This window comes from Lissotriton vulgaris, chromosome 2_1 (assembly GCF_964263255.1).
Source record: "Lissotriton vulgaris chromosome 2_1, aLisVul1.2, whole genome shotgun sequence".
Taxonomy (NCBI): Eukaryota; Metazoa; Chordata; class Amphibia; order Caudata; family Salamandridae; genus Lissotriton; species Lissotriton vulgaris.
The window spans coordinates 864,058,263-864,077,566 of NC_141687.1; the positions used below are offsets into that span (position 1 = coordinate 864,058,263).

General features: G+C 46.2%; 1 protein-coding gene across 1 annotated transcript in view; it reads right to left on the reverse strand.

The window, feature by feature from the left end:
* Positions 1-10,673: 10,673 nt before the first annotated feature.
* The window catches only part of LOC147731311 (uncharacterized), a 96,282-nt gene continuing 87,651 nt past the window's right edge, over positions 10,674-19,304 (reverse strand). Inside the window, exons 5-7 of the mRNA XM_086954180.1 lie at positions 12,168-12,268; positions 11,756-11,893; positions 10,674-10,677 (exon numbers count right to left, since the gene is read on the reverse strand). Coding sequence (XP_086810306.1) covers positions 10,674-10,677; positions 11,756-11,893; positions 12,168-12,268 — 243 coding nt within the window. The remainder of the gene's footprint in view (positions 10,678-11,755; positions 11,894-12,167; positions 12,269-19,304) is intronic.

Below are 19,304 nucleotides of genomic sequence, written 5' to 3' on the forward strand. Positions count from 1 at the left end.
CCAGAAACCGGTCCTCAGAAGCTTGTTTCCGGTCCAGGAAAGGCATGGCTTGGCAGTTCCGGCTGGACTGTTCCCATGAGGCACAGGGTCAGACTGATTTGCATATAGCCATGTCTGAACTGGGGTGGCAGAGTGGGCTAAAGAACGGTGATGGATTAAACCCAGATGTTTTGACTGGGTGTGAGTGTTTGATTGGTTCAGATGCTCCATCCATTACCACCCCCTTTTGTATCGCTTTTGGCCGCCATAAGTGTGGCAGGGTATGCTCAGACGTGAGTCCCTTGCTCACTTTGCCACTGGATTCAAGCAAGCCGGGCTGAAGACGGCTGGAATGCCAGAAACCGGTCCTCCGAAGCTTGTTTACGGTCCAGGGAAGGCATGGCTTGGCAGTTCGGGCTGGACTGTTCCCATGAGGCACAGGGTCAGACTGATTTGCATATAGCCATGTTTGAACTGGAGTGGCAGAGTGGGCTAAAGAACGGTGATGGATTAAACCCAGATCTTTTGACTGGGTGTGAGTGTTTGATTGGTTCAGATGCACCGTCCATTACCACCCCCTTTTGTACCGCAATGAAAATTTAAAGCAAAAACATTTTTCTTAACAATAAAGTATCATTGTAATATATGATGTGGTTTTTATAATTTAGTGCACTGTTAATCATTGTATTCGATTTACTATTTGATTGTTGGGTCAGGGGAATCTTGTTTTCTATTGGTACATGTACCTCAATTCCCTTGATAACTTTAAGGGGTCCCTCTCATATTTTCTCAATGCTACAGGCCTTACAGTGCCCACATTGTATTGGCCAAGGGTGGAGGTAAGCTCCATAGCGACTAAAGGGATGGTTCCTCAGGTGGATCTAGGAGTGAACGTACAAAATGGTCTTTCACGTTCTTCACCTTTTAAAAGGAATGCATGGGTAGGTCTGATTGTTGCAAGTCGTCAGCTATCAAATTCCAATTTTTATTGACCACATTCTTGATCGGATTGCTTTGAGTGGAAAAAGTGGTGACACAGATCAACCTCTGTGTGGAGTTGCGTTCCCGTTCACTTGCTATCAAGAGTGTTTCTCTGGGGCAGAACCATGCCCTCTTACGTGCTCTCTTGACCAGTCATGTGGGGTAGCCTCTTTGCATAACCCGTTTACATATTTCTTCTGATTCCGCCATGAAGTCCTCCTTCCGTGAGCAGTTCCGACGGATCAGCATAAACTGCCCAAAGGGTAAGTTGTCCCTTAGGCTGCGTGGGTGGTGACTAGTGTAATGGAGCAAGGAATTCCATTCAGCTGGTTTGCAATACAGTGTGGTGAATAGTGAGTTGTTCTCATTTTTAATAGTGATGTTGAGGAAATGGATTTCTCCAGAGGCAGAGTGTACGGTGAACTGTATGTCATCACTCCTCTGGTTCAGCCATTCATGAAAAAGGGTTAGTTCTGCTAAATCTCCAGTCCAAATCATCAGGACGTCGTCTATATATCTCCTCCATAATACGACCCTGCTGTTGAAAGGATTATCGGTACTGAGGATAAAAGAGCTTTCAAAATGGTCCATGAAGATACTTAAAAAAAATAAGCACGCCTTAGCGAGTGTGTAAATATGCAATACACACGTGGTTCAATTTTTACCACTCACTTTTTCACCTTTGCTCATTAATTATTATAGAGAGGTCCTGAAGAAAGCTCCACCAATGTTTTTCAAGAGCTGAAACATGCTGGCTAAAGAATAAACCAGACACTTACTTGCAGTTCTAAATATTATCCATCTCACCATTTTTTAAACATACCCTGGGCCACTGGGAATAAATTATTGAATAGTGAGTTTCCCAGAGTGAGTTTAAGACAGAGATAATGCTATTAGGGAAGAAAGCCCCCTCATTCTTATTGACCAGCTGGCCTAGCTGTATGGGCGATCTCCCCAGTATGAAAGAGGAGATTAAGAGCTTGGGGGTCTGGCTGGAACAAGATCTTTCATTCAGGACCCAAGCTAAAAAAACGGCAGGAGTTTGTTTCGCCCTGCTACGTTCAGCTCGTAAAATCTTTCCGCTTCTTCCCTTTCCATCAAGGAAGCTGTTGATTCAGGGGCTTATAACATCGCGACTTGATTATAGCAATGCCCTCTTTTTGGGTGCCCCTGAATCTACCTTTAATAAACTACAGCAGGTCCAAAATGCGGCGGCCAGACTGCTCATGGGCATTCCCAGAACCGAGTCAGCTAGACCTGCCCTCAAGGCATTGCACTGGCTTCCAGTGCGTGAAAGAGTAAAATTTAAGGCACTTTGCACAGCCCACAAAATTCTCCAGGGTACAGGACCCCCTATTTTGAGAAATCTAGCAGTGCCATACAAAGCGAACAGAACGCTGCGCTCCGACCAGAAACATCTCCTCCTTGTCCCCAGAGTAAAGAGGGCGCGCACGGGCGGGAGAAGATTCTCTGTAAACACAGCGACGCTTTGGAACTCTTTACCTTTAAAATTGCGCGCCAAGACCTGCACTTTGCGCTTTCGCAAATGTCTGAAAACACATCTGTTTCCTGCGTGATTGGTCTTGACTGACTGTTTTATCTGTTGAAGTCCTGTTTAAGCGCTGGGATGCCCAAGGGTAACTGCGCGCTATATAAAATTTTAAATAATAATAACAATAATTTTTAACTACGCCACACTCACAGCGCCATCAAACAAAAACAAAAAACCTGCTCCACTGTAATCAGGTGTTGTAGCACAGTTGGGTAGCATTTGGCTACCCAACTGGGAACCCAATGATAAAGCATGACACCACCCAGGTTGGTGAGGGTTCTTTTAAACAAACCTGGTGGTGTTAGACACTACCTATTTGATCTAGTCACTCACTAGTGGCCCTCTCAGTTGGATATTCCATGAAGATAATTGCCAGGTCAGGGGCAAAGGCCGCGCCCATCGCTATGCCCTTGACCTGTAGGTAGTAGTTGCCTTGGAAGTAAAAGAAATTCTTCATCATAGCAATTCGAAGTAATCTGATGATGAATTCTGTGGGTACTGCCATAGGTGCTGGTCTTTGATCCAATACTAATCTCATCACTTCTACCGCGGAACATTGAGGTATGCTCGTGTAGAGAGACACGATATCAAAGGTTACTAACAGTTGTTTCATAGGATCAAAGGGTTGCTGGTCCACCAGATTGATTGTCTCCATCATGTCACGTAGGTATGCCCTTATTGTTTCTGCAATGGGTTTCGAAAAGAAGTCTATGTATCTGCTTAGGGGTTCCAGTAGGGAGCCCCACCCCGAAACAATCGGCCGTCCAGGGGGGATTCTGGATATCTTTGTCAATTTTTGGCAGCGTGTATGTGGTTGGAATGCATGGCTGCTTTTGTTGAGGTAAATAAATTCCAGATTGGATACGAAACCTCTTTCAAGCCCATCCTCAGTGATTTTCAGGATCTTTTTTTCAAGATCCTTTGTTGGGTCTGCTCATAGTCTTCTGTAGCTGGTCCCATCTTATAACTGTTTGAGGATCTCAGTCTTGTATTTGGTCATATCCTGAATCACAATGGCCCCACCCTTGTCCGCAGGTTTAATGACAATTTCCTTATTTAGTTTCAACGAAGTAAGGGCTTCACGTTCCAGGTGGGTGACATTTTGGTTGACGTATATCTTGACTTCGAGAATGTTGGCGACATCCCTCATGACCACACTCTCATAAGCAAGGATCTTGTTTGTCATTGCGTGGGCCGGTGGGTAGAAGGTCGATGGTACTCTTAGTCCTGTCAGTGAGGTGGTATGGAAAGCCAGGGATTGCCTGAAGAAATATCATACGATTCAGAAAAGGGGGTGGTGATGAACAGAGTGTCTGAATTGAGCAGACCACTCTTACCCAGTCCAAAGATCAGGGCTTGATCCATCACCGTTATTTATCTCACTGCCCCATCCCAGCTCAGAACCTGGCTATATGCAAATCAGTCTGTCCCTGGCCCAGTACATCATGGGAACAGGGCAGACTAAACTACCAAGCCAATTCTTCACCAGAAAGGAGACAAGCTACCGGGGACCGGTTTCTGGCATTTCAGCCGTCTTCGGCCCGGCTTGCTTGAATCCTGATGGAGCAGTGAGAAAGGGACTCATGTCTGAGTATACCCTGCCACACCTATAGTGGCCAAAAACGATTCAGAAAAGGGGGTGGTGATGAACAGAGTGTCTGAATTGAGCAGACCACTCTTACCCAGTCCAAAGATCAGGGCTTGATCCATCACCGTTATTTATCTCACTGCCCCATCCCAGCTCAGAACCTGGCTATATGCAAATCAGTCTGTCCCTGGCCCAGTGCATCATGGGAACAGGGCAGACTAAACTACCAAGCCAATTCTTCACCAGAAAGGAGACAAGCTACCGGGGACCGGTTTCTGGCATTTCAGCCGTCTTCGGCCCGGCTTGCTTGAATCCTGATGGAGCAGTGAGAAAGGGACTCATGTCTGAGTATACCCTGCCACACCTATAGTGGCCAAAAACGATTCAGAAAAGGGGGTGGAGATGAACAGAGTGTCTAAATTGAGCAGACCACTCTTACCCAGTCCAAAGATCAGGGCTTGATCCATCACCGTTATTTATCTCACTGCCCCATCCCAGCTCAGAACCTGGCTATATGCAAATCAGTCTGTCCCTGGCCCAGTGCATCATGGGAACAGGGCAGACTAAACTACCAAGCCAATTCTTCACCAGAAAGGAGACAAGCTACCGGGGACCGGTTTCTGGCATTTCAGCCGTCTTCGGCCCGGCTTGCTTGAATCCTGATGGAGCAGTGAGAAAGGGACTCATGTCTGAGTATACCCTGCCACACCTATAGTGGCCAAAAACGATTCAGAAAAGGGGGTGGTGATGAACAGAGTGTCTGAATTGAGCAGACCACTCTTACCCAGTCCAAAGATCAGGGCTTGATCCATCACCGTTATTTATCTCACTGCCCCATCCCAGCTCAGAACCTGGCTATATGCAAATCAGTCTGTCCCTGGCCCAGTGCATCATGGGAACAGGGCAGACTAAACTACCAAGCCAATTCTTCACCAGAAAGGAGACAAGCTACCGGGGACCGGTTTCTGGCATTTCAGCCGTCTTCGGCCCGGCTTGCTTGAATCCTGATGGAGCAGTGAGAAAGGGACTCATGTCTGAGTATACCCTGCCACACCTATAGTGGCCAAAAACGATTCAGAAAAGGGGGTGGTGATGAACAGAGTGTCTGAATTGAGCAGACCACTCTTACCCAGTCCAAAGATCAGGGCTTGATCCATCACCGTTATTTATCTCACTGCCCCATCCCAGCTCAGAACCTGGCTATATGCAAATCAGTCTGTCCCTGGCCCAGTGCATCATGGGAACAGGGCAGACTAAACTACCAAGCCAATTCTTCACCAGAAAGGAGACAAGCTACCGGGGACCGGTTTCTGGCATTTCAGCCGTCTTCGGCCCGGCTTGCTTGAATCCTGATGGAGCAGTGAGAAAGGGACTCATGTCTGAGTATACCCTGCCACACCTATAGTGGCCAAAAACGATTCAGAAAAGGGGGTGGTGATGAACAGAGTGTCTGAATTGAGCAGACCACTCTTACCCAGTCCAAAGATCAGGGCTTGATCCATCACCGTTATTTATCTCACTGCCCCATCCCAGCTCAGAACCTGGCTATATGCAAATCAGTCTGTCCCTGGCCCAGTGCATCATGGGAACAGGGCAGACTAAACTACCAAGCCAATTCTTCACCAGAAAGGAGACAAGCTACCGGGGACCGGTTTCTGGCATTTCAGCCGTCTTCGGCCCGGCTTGCTTGAATCCTGATGGAGCAGTGAGAAAGGGACTCATGTCTGAGTATACCCTGCCACACCTATAGTGGCCAAAAACGATTCAGAAAAGGGGGTGGTGATGAACAGAGTGTCTGAATTGAGCAGACCACTCTTACCCAGTCCAAAGATCAGGGCTTGATCCATCACCGTTATTTATCTCACTGCCCCATCCCAGCTCAGAACCTGGCTATATGCAAATCAGTCTGTCCCTGGCCCAGTGCATCATGGGAACAGGGCAAACTAAACTACCAAGCCAATTCTTCACCAGAAAGGAGACAAGCTACCGGGGACCGGTTTCTGGCATTTCAGCCGTCTTTGGCCCGGCTTGCTTGAATCCTGATGGAGCAGTGAGAAAGGGACTCATGTCTGAGTATACCCTGCCACACCTATAGTGGCCAAAAACGATTCAGAAAAGAGGGTGGTGATGAACAGAGTGTCTGAATTGAGCAGACCACTCTTACCCAGTCCAAAGATCAGGGCTTGATCCATCACCGTTATTTATCTCACTGCCCCATCCCAGCTCAGAACCTGGCTATATGCAAATCAGTCTGTCCCTGGCCCAGTGCATCATGGGAACAGGGCAGACTAAACTACCAAGCCAATTCTTCACCAGAAAGGAGACAAGCTACCGGGGACCGGTTTCTGGCATTTCAGCCGTCTTCGGCCCGGCTTGCTTGAATCCTGATGGAGCAGTGAGAAAGGGACTCATGTCTGAGTATACCCTGCCACACCTATAGTGGCCCAAAACGATTCAGAAAAGGGGGTGGTGATGAACAGAGTGTCTGAATTGAGCAGACCACTCTTACCCAGTCCAAAGATCAGGGCTTGATCCATCACCGTTATTTATCTCACTGCCCCATCCCAGCTCAGAACCTGGCTATATGCAAATCAGTCTGTCCCTGGCCCAGTGCATCATGGGAACAGGGCAGACTAAACTACCAAGCCAATTCTTCACCAGGAAGGAGACAAGCTACCGGGGACCGGTTTCTGGCATTTCAGCCGTCTTCGGCCCGGCTTGCTTGAATCCTGATGGAGCAGTGAGAAAGGGACTCATGTCTGAGTATACCCTGCCACACCTATAGTGGCCAAAAACGATTCAGAAAAGGGGGTGGTGATGAACAGAGTGTCTGAATTGAGCAGACCACTCTTACCCAGTCCAAAGATCAGGGCTTGATCCATCACCGTTATTTATCTCACTGCCCCATCCCAGCTCAGAACCTGGCTATATGCAAATCAGTCTGTCCCTGGCCCAGTGCATCATGGGAACAGGGCAGACTAAACTACCAAGCCAATTCTTCACCAGAAAGGAGACAAGCTACCGGGGACCGGTTTCTGGCATTTCAGCCGTCTTCGGCCCGGCTTGCTTGAATCCTGATGGTGCAGTGACCCTTGCTCATTGCACCATCAGGATTCAAGCAAACCGGGCCGAAGACGGCTGTAATGCCAGAAACCGGTCCCCGGGAGCTTGTTTCCTTCCCAGTGTAAGAATTGGCTTTTGTAGTTTGGTTTGCCCTGTTCCCATCATGCACTGGGACAGGAACAGACTAATATGCATACAGCCAGGTTCTGAAACTGGGATGGTGCAGTGAGCTAAAAATCGGTGTTGGATCTAGCCCTGATCTCTTGACTGGGTGAGAGCTTTCTGCTTAATTCAGAGACTCTGTCCCTCACCACCCCTTGTTGTAAATATTTTTGTCCACCCTAAGCGTGGAAGGGTATTCTCAGATGTGAGACCCTTGCTCATTGCACCATCAGGATTCAAGCAAACCGGGCCGAAGACGGCTGTAATGCCAGAAACCGGTCCCCGGGAGCTTGTTTCCTTCCCAGTGTAAGAATTGGCTTTTGTAGTTTGGTTTGCCCTGTTCCCATCATGCACTGGGACAGGAACAGACTAATTTGCATACAGCCAGGTTCTGAAACTGGGATGGTGCAGTGAGCTAAAAAACGGTGTTGGATCTAGCCCTGATCTCTTGACTGGGTGAGAGCTTTCTGCTTAATTCATAGACTCTGTCCCTCACCACCCCTTGTTGTAAATATTTTTGTCCACCCTAAGCGTGGAAGGGTATTCTCAGATGTGAGACCCTTGCTCATTGCACCATCAGGATTCAAGCAAACTGGGCCGAAGACGGCTGTAATGCCAGAAACCGGTCCCCGGGAGCTTGTTTCCTTCCCAGTGTAAGAATTGGCTTTTGTAGTTTGGTTTGCCCTGTTCCCATCATGCACTGGGACAGGAACAGACTAATTTGCATACAGCCAGGTTCTGAAACTGGGATGGTGCAGTGAGCTAAAAAACGGTGTTGGATCTAGCCCTGATCTCTTGACTGGGTGAGAGCTTTCTGCTTAATTCAGAGACTCTGTCCCTCACCACCCCTTGTTGTAAATATTTTTGTCCACCCTAAGCGTGGAAGGGTATTCTCAGATGTGAGACCCTTGCTCATTGCACCATCAGGATTCAAGCAAACCGGGCCGAAGACGGCTGTAATGCCAGAAACCGGTCCCCGGGAGCTTGTTTCCTTCCCAGTGTAAGAATTGGCTTTTGTAGTTTGGTTTGCCCTGTTCCCATCATGCACTGGGACAGGAACAGACTAATTTGCATACAGCCAGGTTCTGAAACTGGGATGGTGCAGTGAGCTAAAAAACGGTGTTGGATCTAGCCCTGATCTCTTGACTGGGTGAGAGCTTTCTGCTTAATTCAGAGACTCTGTCCCTCACCACCCCTTGTTGTAAATATTTTTGTCCACCCTAAGCGTGGAAGGGTATTCTCAGATGTGAGACCCTTGCTCATTGCACCATCAGGATTCAAGCAAACCGGGCCGAAGACGGCTGTAATGCCAGAAACCGGTCCCCGGGAGCTTGTTTCCTTCCCAGTGTAAGAATTGGCTTTTGTAGTTTGGTTTGCCCTGTTCCCATCATGCACTGGGACAGGAACAGACTAATTTGCATACAGCCAGGTTCTGAAACTGGGATGGTGCAGTGAGCTAAAAAACGGTGTTGGATCTAGCCCTGATCTCTTGACTGGGTGGGAGCTTTCTGCTTAATTCAGAGACTCTGTCCCTCACCACCCCTTGTTGTAAATATTTTTGTCCACCCTAAGCGTGGAAGGGTATTCTCAGATGTGAGACCCTTGCTCATTGCACCATCAGGATTCAAGCAAACCGGGCCGAAGACGGCTGTAATGCCAGAAACCGGTCCCCGGGAGCTTGTTTCCTTCCCAGTGTAAGAATTGGCTTTTGTAGTTTGGTTTGCCCTGTTCCCATCATGCACTGGGACAGGAACAGACTAATTTGCATACAGCCAGGTTCTGAAACTGGGATGGTGCAGTGAGCTAAAAAACGGTGTTGGATCTAGCCCTGATCTCTTGACTGGGTGAGAGCTTTCTGCTTAATTCAGAGACTCTGTCCCTCACCACCCCTTGTTGTAAATATTTTTGTCCACCCTAAGCGTGGAAGGGTATTCTCAGATGTGAGACCCTTGCTCATTGCACCATCAGGATTCAAGCAAACCGGGCCGAAGACGGCTGTAATGCCAGAAACCGGTCCCCGGGAGCTTGTTTCCTTCCCAGTGTAAGAATTGGCTTTTGTAGTTTGGTTTGCCCTGTTCCCATCATGCACTGGGACAGGAACAGACTAATTTGCATACAGCCAGGTTCTGAAACTGGGATGGTGCAGTGAGCTAAAAAACGGTGTTGGATCTAGCCCTGATCTCTTGACTGGGTGAGAGCTTTCTGCTTAATTCAGAGACTCTGTCCCTCACCACCCCTTGTTGTAAATATTGAAGAAATATCATAGGCGGACCTTCCTAAAGAAGCGATGGAGCTCTGTCCTAATGGTAAAGTGATTGGGGTAAGCAGTCGGTACAAATGCTAGGCCCTTGCTGAGCACCTTACTTTCCTCTTCTTTCAGAGTGTAGGGAGAAATATTTACTATGGGGTTATCTGGTCGTTTTACCACCTGTAGGTTTTTCACAGGTTTGGATTTCTCCATGGTTCTCGGGCTGAAAACAGACTTGTTTCTGAGCTCGTCCCTGTTCCCAGTTCCTGCTGAACTGTGTCTGTCCCCATTGGGGTCTCTGTTGCCAATTGCCGCTATGTCCTCTGGGTGGTCGCATTTGTTCCTCGCCTAAAAAAGGAGGGGTCCTTGGAGCGGGTACCAATTGTTGTGTGGTCTGTAGTAGAAGCTGGGGCCAGGTTGTTCCTTATCACAGTCAGTGCTGTTTGATCCAGGGGATTCAGAAAACGTAGTGTAGTTCCTGCTGCATCCCCGGTATCCTCTTCTCCCTCTATTTGAAGACCGGCCTTGGTTGTCCTGTTTGAAATAATCCTCTTGGAGGTATGGGTAGATGTTCTTCTTGTTGTAATACCGGATATCTTTTGCTAATTTTTCCAGTTTCTTATTCTGGGTGTTTGTTTCAAAGTCTTTTAAAGTTTTATCTAGACATTCTAAGGCATCCTTAGCATTTGTCAAAGCTGAGTCTCAAGAAATCTCCAATTTCAGTGCATCAATCTATCTCAAGAGGACCTGTACTTGGTCCACCACCGTTTTCACTCCCAGCACCATCCAGTGCCAGGAGCAGTTGTTGGCAACGAAGCTGAAACCTTCCTTGAATTTAGGAAGGTCCACAAAGATGGCTGGTTCGTTCCTCACTTGTAGACCGACTGGGATTATATTGACCTGAAGATATTTGGCTTGAATATGACCATGTAAATGAGTGTGTACCAGTTTCTTTTCAAGACGGTCCAGACATGCTACCTTGCCATTCAGTGTGAAATCAATAGTAGGGGTTGTGGAAGAAAGAACATTATTTGAAGGGTCCTGCAATAGTTGATTAATATGGTCCTCAGAATAGGACAAAGTCTTGGTGTCTGTCATGATCAGCTATTGAATAAATCAAAACAAAAACCTTGCAGGTCAGCACCTGCTCAGATGTAGTTATATACAAAGGGTAGACCCACATAAGTCACTGGGACCTGGGTATGAAGCAGTACAATGAGTAAAAAGTTCCCAGTGTGTCATGTACAAATACTTTACACATTACCTCTGGGCATGAGCCTTCCTGCTCTTTGCCAAGCTACCATGGGGTGAGCACAGGTTACTTTTGGTGTGTAACTAACTTACCCTGACTAGAGTGCGGGTCCCTACTTGGGACAGGGGAATACCTCAGCTAACTAGAAAACCCATTTCTAACAGGCCCTTTCAAAGATTTTTCTTCCGGAAACATTTATGTATTATAACATAAAACATAGAATCACCTGGGACTTTACTGAGGTCAGTTTATTGAACAACACTTCCTCTCTAAATAACATTCCAGCACCACTGTCTCCTTTATGCATATTTGTGAACTTATTTTTTTATTCTTTTATTTGGGCTGGTTTGTATAGTGCCATCATGTAAGTAGACTGCAGGGAGAGTCAGTGGGATTAGGAGGCTTAGTAAAGATTGGCGCCTCTACATGCAAGTGATGGGAGTGCATTTTAATTTGGTTAAGTCCAGTTTTGTATCCATCCTTGTAGGTGATGTCTGCAGTAGTGCCATGGTTAACTAGGATGTCTTTTAGCAGAGTTGAAATACAGATTGTTTTTCTTTTCAAATGTGGAGCGTTTCACAAAATTGCTTTTTTAGGCAACCCAACAGACTTATGGACAATTTAGCTTATACCTTACCCCTCCCAGGCTAGCTATACCACCAATACATTCATACCTTAAAAGTACGGTACTACCTAAAAATCGCCCACAAACAAAAACAGGAAACCTTTGTTGGTGAAAGTTAAGTGGCTCCTCAATCAGTTTTTTTTGTCTATTCCTTAGAACTTTTTTAGTAATAAATTCTGACTTATTTAGGTAAAAAAGAAATGGTGAAAACAAAGGCAATCTACTTCATGGCTGTTATTTTAAAGCTATTGTATTACGGCTACTCTGTACCTAAAAACACAGTTTTTGAATACTCAATTTCTTACCTTTTTTGTGTTTTTGGCAGGAATTCCTTTGCTCCCTCTGGGTCGAGAGCCTTGTAGGTCTGGTACATGTAGAGCGACTCAATGAAACCCATTAATTCTGTCACTGTCATAGGAAACGTGTCAGAAATGTCACCAACTCTGCAAGAAAGAGACACGTATAAGGTTATTGGCTGAGTTAATAAAAGCAGAGTAACAACAATAATATGGTGCGCCACTGAACAGAAATGTGGTGCACAAAGTTTCAGTGATTAAGTTTTCAGTAATTTTGTGGCTATTACTGGTATGAGAGTTTGTGACATGCATGCTCACTAGCAACTTTAACTGCAGGGCATAGTGTTTGCCCGCGTTGAAACACAAACAGATATGCACACTCAGATAAACATACATGGACACACAACATACATTCTCTAACCTCTTTTTGTCTGTATATGGTACGGCTTGAAATATCAGCTGGTATTTGTTCCGGACATGACTAAAACATTCATGGGCATACTTAAAGAGGAACTCCAAGGCCTGCAGAAAAAACAAAAAGGTAGTCAGTGCCCTGCAGCCTTATGATGTTTTATTTTCTGAGCATTCTCTTGACGTCTAAGTCTACATGTCTAAGTCTACATGATGACACAAACAGGGCCGTTCTAGAGCAGTACGACTGTGCCACTGTACCGGGTGCTGACTGCAGGGGGCACAGGGTTTGCAAGTTTGTTTTGGTTTTAACTACAGCTGCTGCAGCATTCCATGCCTCCAGCAATTTCCATGCAAGAATAAAAATGTCAAGAGAACTCCGGTGATTAATGTTCTTACTGGAGAGGTATCTGAGTTTTATCTAGTTGAGGTTTTAAGTTTTAACTGATCATAAAATCGCACGTTATTATGGCTGCTGCAATGAACGTTTACCATGCAGATCACAAAGTGCATGTAATGTAAATAGATCAGTGGGTTACTGCTTTTCTAAGAGATATACTTTTTTGATTTGCAGTTTATAGGTAATATGATATTATGGAACAGTGGATTATTAATCTAAAAACTCTATGCACACTGCAAAGTATTGATTAGAGCATAGATTAATGTTGCAAAAAGGGTTCATTTGGGTAGAAATGAATTATTATTAAAGAGAACTCCCAACTATTGTGTTCCATTTTCAATTCTCAGTTTGTGCTTCTCCAGACAAAGCATGGGCGAAATTTGCGAATTTGCGATCCGCGAATTTGCGGATTTGCGAATTCGCAATCCACAAAATTTGCGGATTTTTTATTTTTGCGTGTTCGCGGGTGTTCGCGGGTGTTCGCGGGTGTTCGAGGGGAACTTTGCGTATTCGAGGGGCGCTTTGCGTGTTCGCTGTCTTTTTGTTGCCTGGTTCATCACTGCCACCCTCTCGTTTTTTATGCCCTTCTGCCCTCTGTACCACTTGTTTTTGTGCCTTTCTGCCCTCTGCCCCACTCTTGTTTGTGCCCTTTTGCCCTCTGCCCCACTGGTTTCTGTGCCCTTCTGCCCTCTGCCTAACTCATGCCCTCTGTCCCACTTTGTGCCCTTCTGCCCTCAGCCATAAGTCAGCTTCAACAGGAAGCACTAATCGATAAAGAATAGCAGGTGCTTGAGTTGAAGGTCAAATTAAGTTACACAGTCATTAATCACCCCACCCCAACGGCGCCATTCTAAAATAGTTACAAAAAGTCGGCTTGAACTTTTGACCCATTCCGTTCCGCTCGCGGATTTTCCGCCCATGCTTACTCCAGACCAAGGACTCTTGAACTATACTGCCTGCCAGTATGGATGACATGTCACTCCTACACTTTGTAGTCCTCCAGTTAGTGTAAAAGTTCCTATACACTGATGTACACATTTATGTTTGATTGTCTCTGTGTAATATGCGTGTGATGCAAAGTGCTCTGATACTCTTCAATGGTATAAGTGGCACTATATAACTAATAAAATGCATCTGAATTAGAGTGGTTTTGGAGACTCGATGGGCACAGTTAAAGGTGGTGGTGAGTGGTCATCACCTTCACCACGGATGGGGGGGTTCAAACAAACATTGTCTCCATAAGTGGTAAAGCCGGGCCTGGTCACATTTGCTATTATAAAACAGTTCAGTTGAGAAGACAGCATGCATGTAATATATTATATGTACATTTGAAAATACATTCCATACATGAAAAAATAAAAGTAACAAGACAGATGCAAGTCTCTCAAACTGTGAAGTAAAGACAGTCATTTGCCATTAACAAGGTGGTCCAGTGTGAAGTTTCTATTGACATGCATTTTGGAGTGGATGAATATTTTGCTGGGTTACAAAATGTCCTTTTTGACTTAAAAGAAGAGTTGAACTGCATAAAGCAGGATCATCTATGGCCTATCGAGCTGAAGCTTGGGTCATAATTCGGGTCATGATAGAGCTCATGAGCACAGCATTGCATGATCTGACATAGTGCCTGGTTTAATCTAAAAGTTAGCTTCATCTGAAGACAGAATTGTAGGTGCTACAGCGGGACTCCAGAAATAAATTCTAAATCACCATGGCCATTTCTCCAAAACCTCAGAAAACATTCATAACATTCAACAGTGGGGCCCATTACACTGCATACTTACTCTGTTCATTTAACTCGGCTTCAATGATTTGGCCAACAACCCAGGAGTCCTACTATAACATTGGCGGAGTGTCTAAACCTATTTAACTATTTATTATTTACACCTTCAGTTTAAAACATTTTACCATGGTTTTCTTTTGTACACCTTTTATTCAGACACACCACCATTATGGCATTGGATCTGCTAGAACGAAAATTAGGCCTAGGAAGAAACAAAGACCAGCTTTTACTTCTTCATTTCTCTAATTTTTATTCAAAAGCAAACTTTTAGTATGTCCGACATTTAAGCATTTATTAATTCTTTATTCAGTTAAAACGTAATTTTTATTTCAGAAAGTGATCATTTATTTTAAAGCTCAGAAATAAACATTTTATTTAGAAAGTTCAGCAAGTGTTAGTAAAGAACAGATCGCAGCCACTGATGACATCCGAGCCCTGCTCGACAACGGAGAAACAGCGGCCCTCATCCTCCTGGACCTCTCTGCGGCATTCAACACTGTCTGCCACCGCACCCTAGTGCAGCGACTCAGCAACGTCGGAATCCAAGAGAAGGCACTAGAATGGATCATCTCCTTCCTCGCTGGAAGGACACAGAGAGTCCGCCTCCCCCCGTTCAGATCAGAAGCCACCGAAGTCATCTGCGGCGTCCCTCAAGGCTCCTCGCTCAGCCCCACCCTCTTCAATGTCTACATGAGCCCCCTTGCAGGCATCGCACGCCAACACAACCTCAACATCATCTCTTACGCCAACGACACCCAGCTGATCCTCTCCCTCACCAACGACCCCGCCACCGCCAAACCTACACGAAGGGATGAAAGACGTAGCCGAGTGGATGATGAACAGCCGCCTGAAACTGAACTCAGACAAGACGGAAGTCCTCATCCTGGGATCCTCGCCCTCCGCCTGGGACGACTCCTGGGCAGCGCACCCAAACCACCAGACCACGCACGCAACCCGGGCTTCATCCTGGACTCCTCCCTATCCATGACCAGACAAGTCAACGCCGTCTCCTCGTCGTGCTTCAACATCCTGCGCATGCTACGTAAGATCTTCCGGTGGATCCCCACCGAGACCAGGAAGACGGTCATCCAGGCCCTTGTCACCAGCCGACTGGACTACGGCAACTCCCTCTAGGCCGGAACCACCGCCAAACTCCAGAAGAGACTCCAGCGGATCCAGAACACCTCAGCAAGACTTATCCTGGACATCCCCCGACACAGCCACATCTCCGGACACCTGAGAGACCTGCACTGGCTCCCAGTCAACAAGAGAATCACGTTCCGACTCCTCACCCACGCACACAAAGCCCTACACAACCAAGGCCCAAGATACCTCAACAACCTCAAGTGTGGCTCACTGGTTAGAGGAGGAAGACCTGGAAGCACAGGTCAGCCCTGGACCAGGGTTCAATTCCCGGCTCGGCGGGGTCTTGAGTCCTAAAATGTCCATGGACTCGACAATTCTCGCTCCTGTGCCTACTCGATTCACGGGTTCACACTCTGCGACTCTGGGCAATAGCTTGCTTAATCTCCACAACGGCCCCTCGCAGCAGGATGCCTGGCTTTCACCTTGCGGATACCCTGCCGGGGTTATCTCACAGGGGAATACCAGGACGGGTTCCCTAAGCAAGCGCTTAGAGACCGGTTGGTGATTTGCGCTATATAAATTCCTGTACATTTACATTTACATAACTTCTACACTCCCACACGCCAGCTTCGATCGACCAACCACGCCCTCGCCGCCGTCCCCCGCATCCGAAGAGCCACCACAGGAGGAAGGTCCTTCTCCTACCTGGCCGCCAAGATGTGGAACTCCCTCCCGACCCACCTCCGCCTGACCCAAGACCACCTCGCCTTCAGGAAGCAGCTCAAGACCTGGCTGTTCGAGCAGTAGCGGACCCCCCCTCCCCAAGCGCCTTGAGACCCTCCGGGTGAGTAGCGCGCTATATAAATGCTTTGATGTATTGATTGAACAGATAGTTCCAATTCAATCTCTCCTAACATCCCTAACTAACACCCTCATCTTATCCTAACAGTCCTGCAAAGAAAAATAATTAATCAGAGTCTCTTACATCCAGGAATCGATCTTCAGTCCGGCAGCATCTCCAGAGGAAATCGAAAGAGCGAATGCCTCTAAACAAAATCAGGGTTTTTTTACACTAATCGTCTAACTTTATCTATCTAAGAAGTAACTACCATCTTAAATTTGTGTTCTGATTGGACAAATTTGGGTAGATGTGCACTTCCTTCCTCATCATTACAGCATGTTTTTCACGACGACTCAGCAGAAAAATAAAAGGTCTTTGTTTAAGACAGTTTATGGCCTAGGTGCTTCCTACTTTTGAAACATAGGAGAAAGTTCTTATGATCCCAGCATTACCTTCGATACGGTCTCACACGAGGTGCTGCTGTTCAGGCTAGAGGAGGCAGGAATATCGGGACAAGCCCTGAATTGGTTAAAAGCATTCCTCCCTGGGAGATCATTCAGGGTGTTCATCCCCCCGTTCCTTTCCAAAGAGCGCTCCATCGGACAAGGAGTTCCCCAGGGTTCGGCACTCAGCCCTACTTTATTTAACCTATATGTCCAACCACTAGCGAAGGTAGATGGGGGTTGTCGCTGGTATCCTATGCTGACGACACCCAGCTAGTGGTGACATTGAGGGATGAAGGTGGGCTGAGTGCACAGAACTTTAAACAGAGCCTCACTGACATAACCAACTGGATGACATCTAACTACCTTCAGCTTAATGCTGGTAAGACGGAGGTATTGCTGGTGGGAAAAGAGGCGGCGGCATGGGGCAACAAATGGTGGCCGGAATCACTTGGCAAACTGCCCGACCCTAAAAGTCATGTGAAAAACCTTGGAGTATGGGTGGATTCCGCCCTTAACTTCACCCAACAGACCAAAAAGGTTGCTGCCACGTGCTTTGGGATATTACGGAATCTTAAGCCAATCCTTAAGTTCTTCGACCCTCAGACGCGCCAACTCGTAGTGCAGTCAGCCATTCTCTCGCGGCTGGACTATGCTAGCTCGCTTCTCCTTGGGGTAAACATAGCTGAGAAAGTAAGACTGCAATGAGTCCAGAATGCAGCAGTAAGAGCCTTGACTGGTCTTCCTCGTCATCAATCAGTGGCAAGTACGTTAACCAAACTCCACTGGCTTCCGGTTGAGAACAGGATCCACTTCAAGACCTTATGTCTTGCATTCAAAATCCTGAAAACCGCTTCTCCAACCATGCTAAGCCCACTATTAACACCGTATACACCTTGGTGCACTCTGCGTTCGGAAGGACAGAACGTTGCAGCCGTCCCCGTGTCAAGCTGGCACGGATGGACGGCCGATCCTTCCGGTACCTGGCAGCCAAGCTTTGGAATGCCTTACCTCCCCAGATATGTGGTCTGAACGATCTTTTGTCTTTTAGGAAAGCTATAAAAACCCACCTCTTCTGCTGAATATGTTTTGTTATGTAAGTTGCCACCAACATCCGCAGCGGTCCCCTCTCCTCCTTGGTGGAAAGTGCCGGGACGCCCCTTTGCTGGGGCAGCCGAGCGCTATAGAAAACTATATAACACATAACATCTTCCATGCTTGGCACCCATCCTAGGTTCCGGGGGCGATTTGTCCTTGAACTTCTCCTCTGAGCACAGTGAGCTCATACGCACTCGTATGCTTGAGTCGCACATACGCAAACCAATACTTGCTCGCAGTAAATCAGTGCGGTCATTTTCAGGTTATGCCTCACAGGCCACATTTTGAAATTATCATAGAAATAAACACAAATCCATGTTAAACATAGAACTTTAACCCTTCTGTTTACCACCCACCATACTAATGTTTTTCCATTAGTTGATACCTAGCAAAAAAGCCACATATATGCCGTTATACTTACATATCGACGTCCTTTTGGCACAATAACACGTACTTTAAGCACACATATGCTGCGTTTTGGTAATATTCAACCTATGCGTTAATTCACAACACTATAACAACATATATTATTCGATTATTTCGCATCATGCAAGCAAAGTTAGTTTTCCCCATATGTTTTCGTGTATGCAAATTACTTTAAAGTTGATTATTTTAACACATCACACCATTAGTAAATATTAACGTTATGGAAATTGATTTCGAGAGGGGTATACAACATTTTGCTCACCACCTCGCTCCATCATAGGAACGGATAGGTATACGTGCTAATCAAAGCAAAGTGGGCTGAGACTTCCTTCCAAAGCAGATTCACATGGAACATAGTTGTAAAAAAGTGGCATTTAATTTGCCAGTTTGCATTATGGTAGGACTTCTGATATCCTGATTGCTGTCAGCATGAGGGACATGATGGTATGCTAGATGATCAGTAGTTATTACCGTTGGATTGCACCCTTCTATCATTTACTTACTCGGTGTCGTTTTCATTAGGCTCTAGGATTTTCCTTTGGTTGTGAGTAGTTGTGTTTGAGTACTGTAGATTAGTTGAGTCAATATTTTATGTAGTAATGGTTCCTATTGGTATTACAAATAAAACATGTCCAAGCCTGGGAGAGACCTTTGCAGTATACTATGTGTATGGATAAATATGCCAAAGGACTTGCACTTTATTTTGTTCCATTGGGGTTGTTAGAAATTGGGCTCCTTGGTAGACACTTCCCCACCTTTTGCCACAATTAGAACTGCTATATGCTGGTTTGTGATTCCAATTTTTTTTGTTTAAATTTGTTTATCAAATTTCTAAATTTTTGATGTTATTAAACATGTATCAGCAGGAGTCACATATTTGCGCATATAATACAAATAGACAAATTGCATAGGCAATCTACATATTAAGAGCATATATGGTTTACTTGTTTGTGCGTTGCTAGGATGTATCATGCGTGCTAATGTTCTAAGAAACTGGGAATGCATGAACTTGGACAGAGTTGCGTTGTACCACTTGGGCCTATGAGATAGCACCAGCCCGGCTCAGTGTT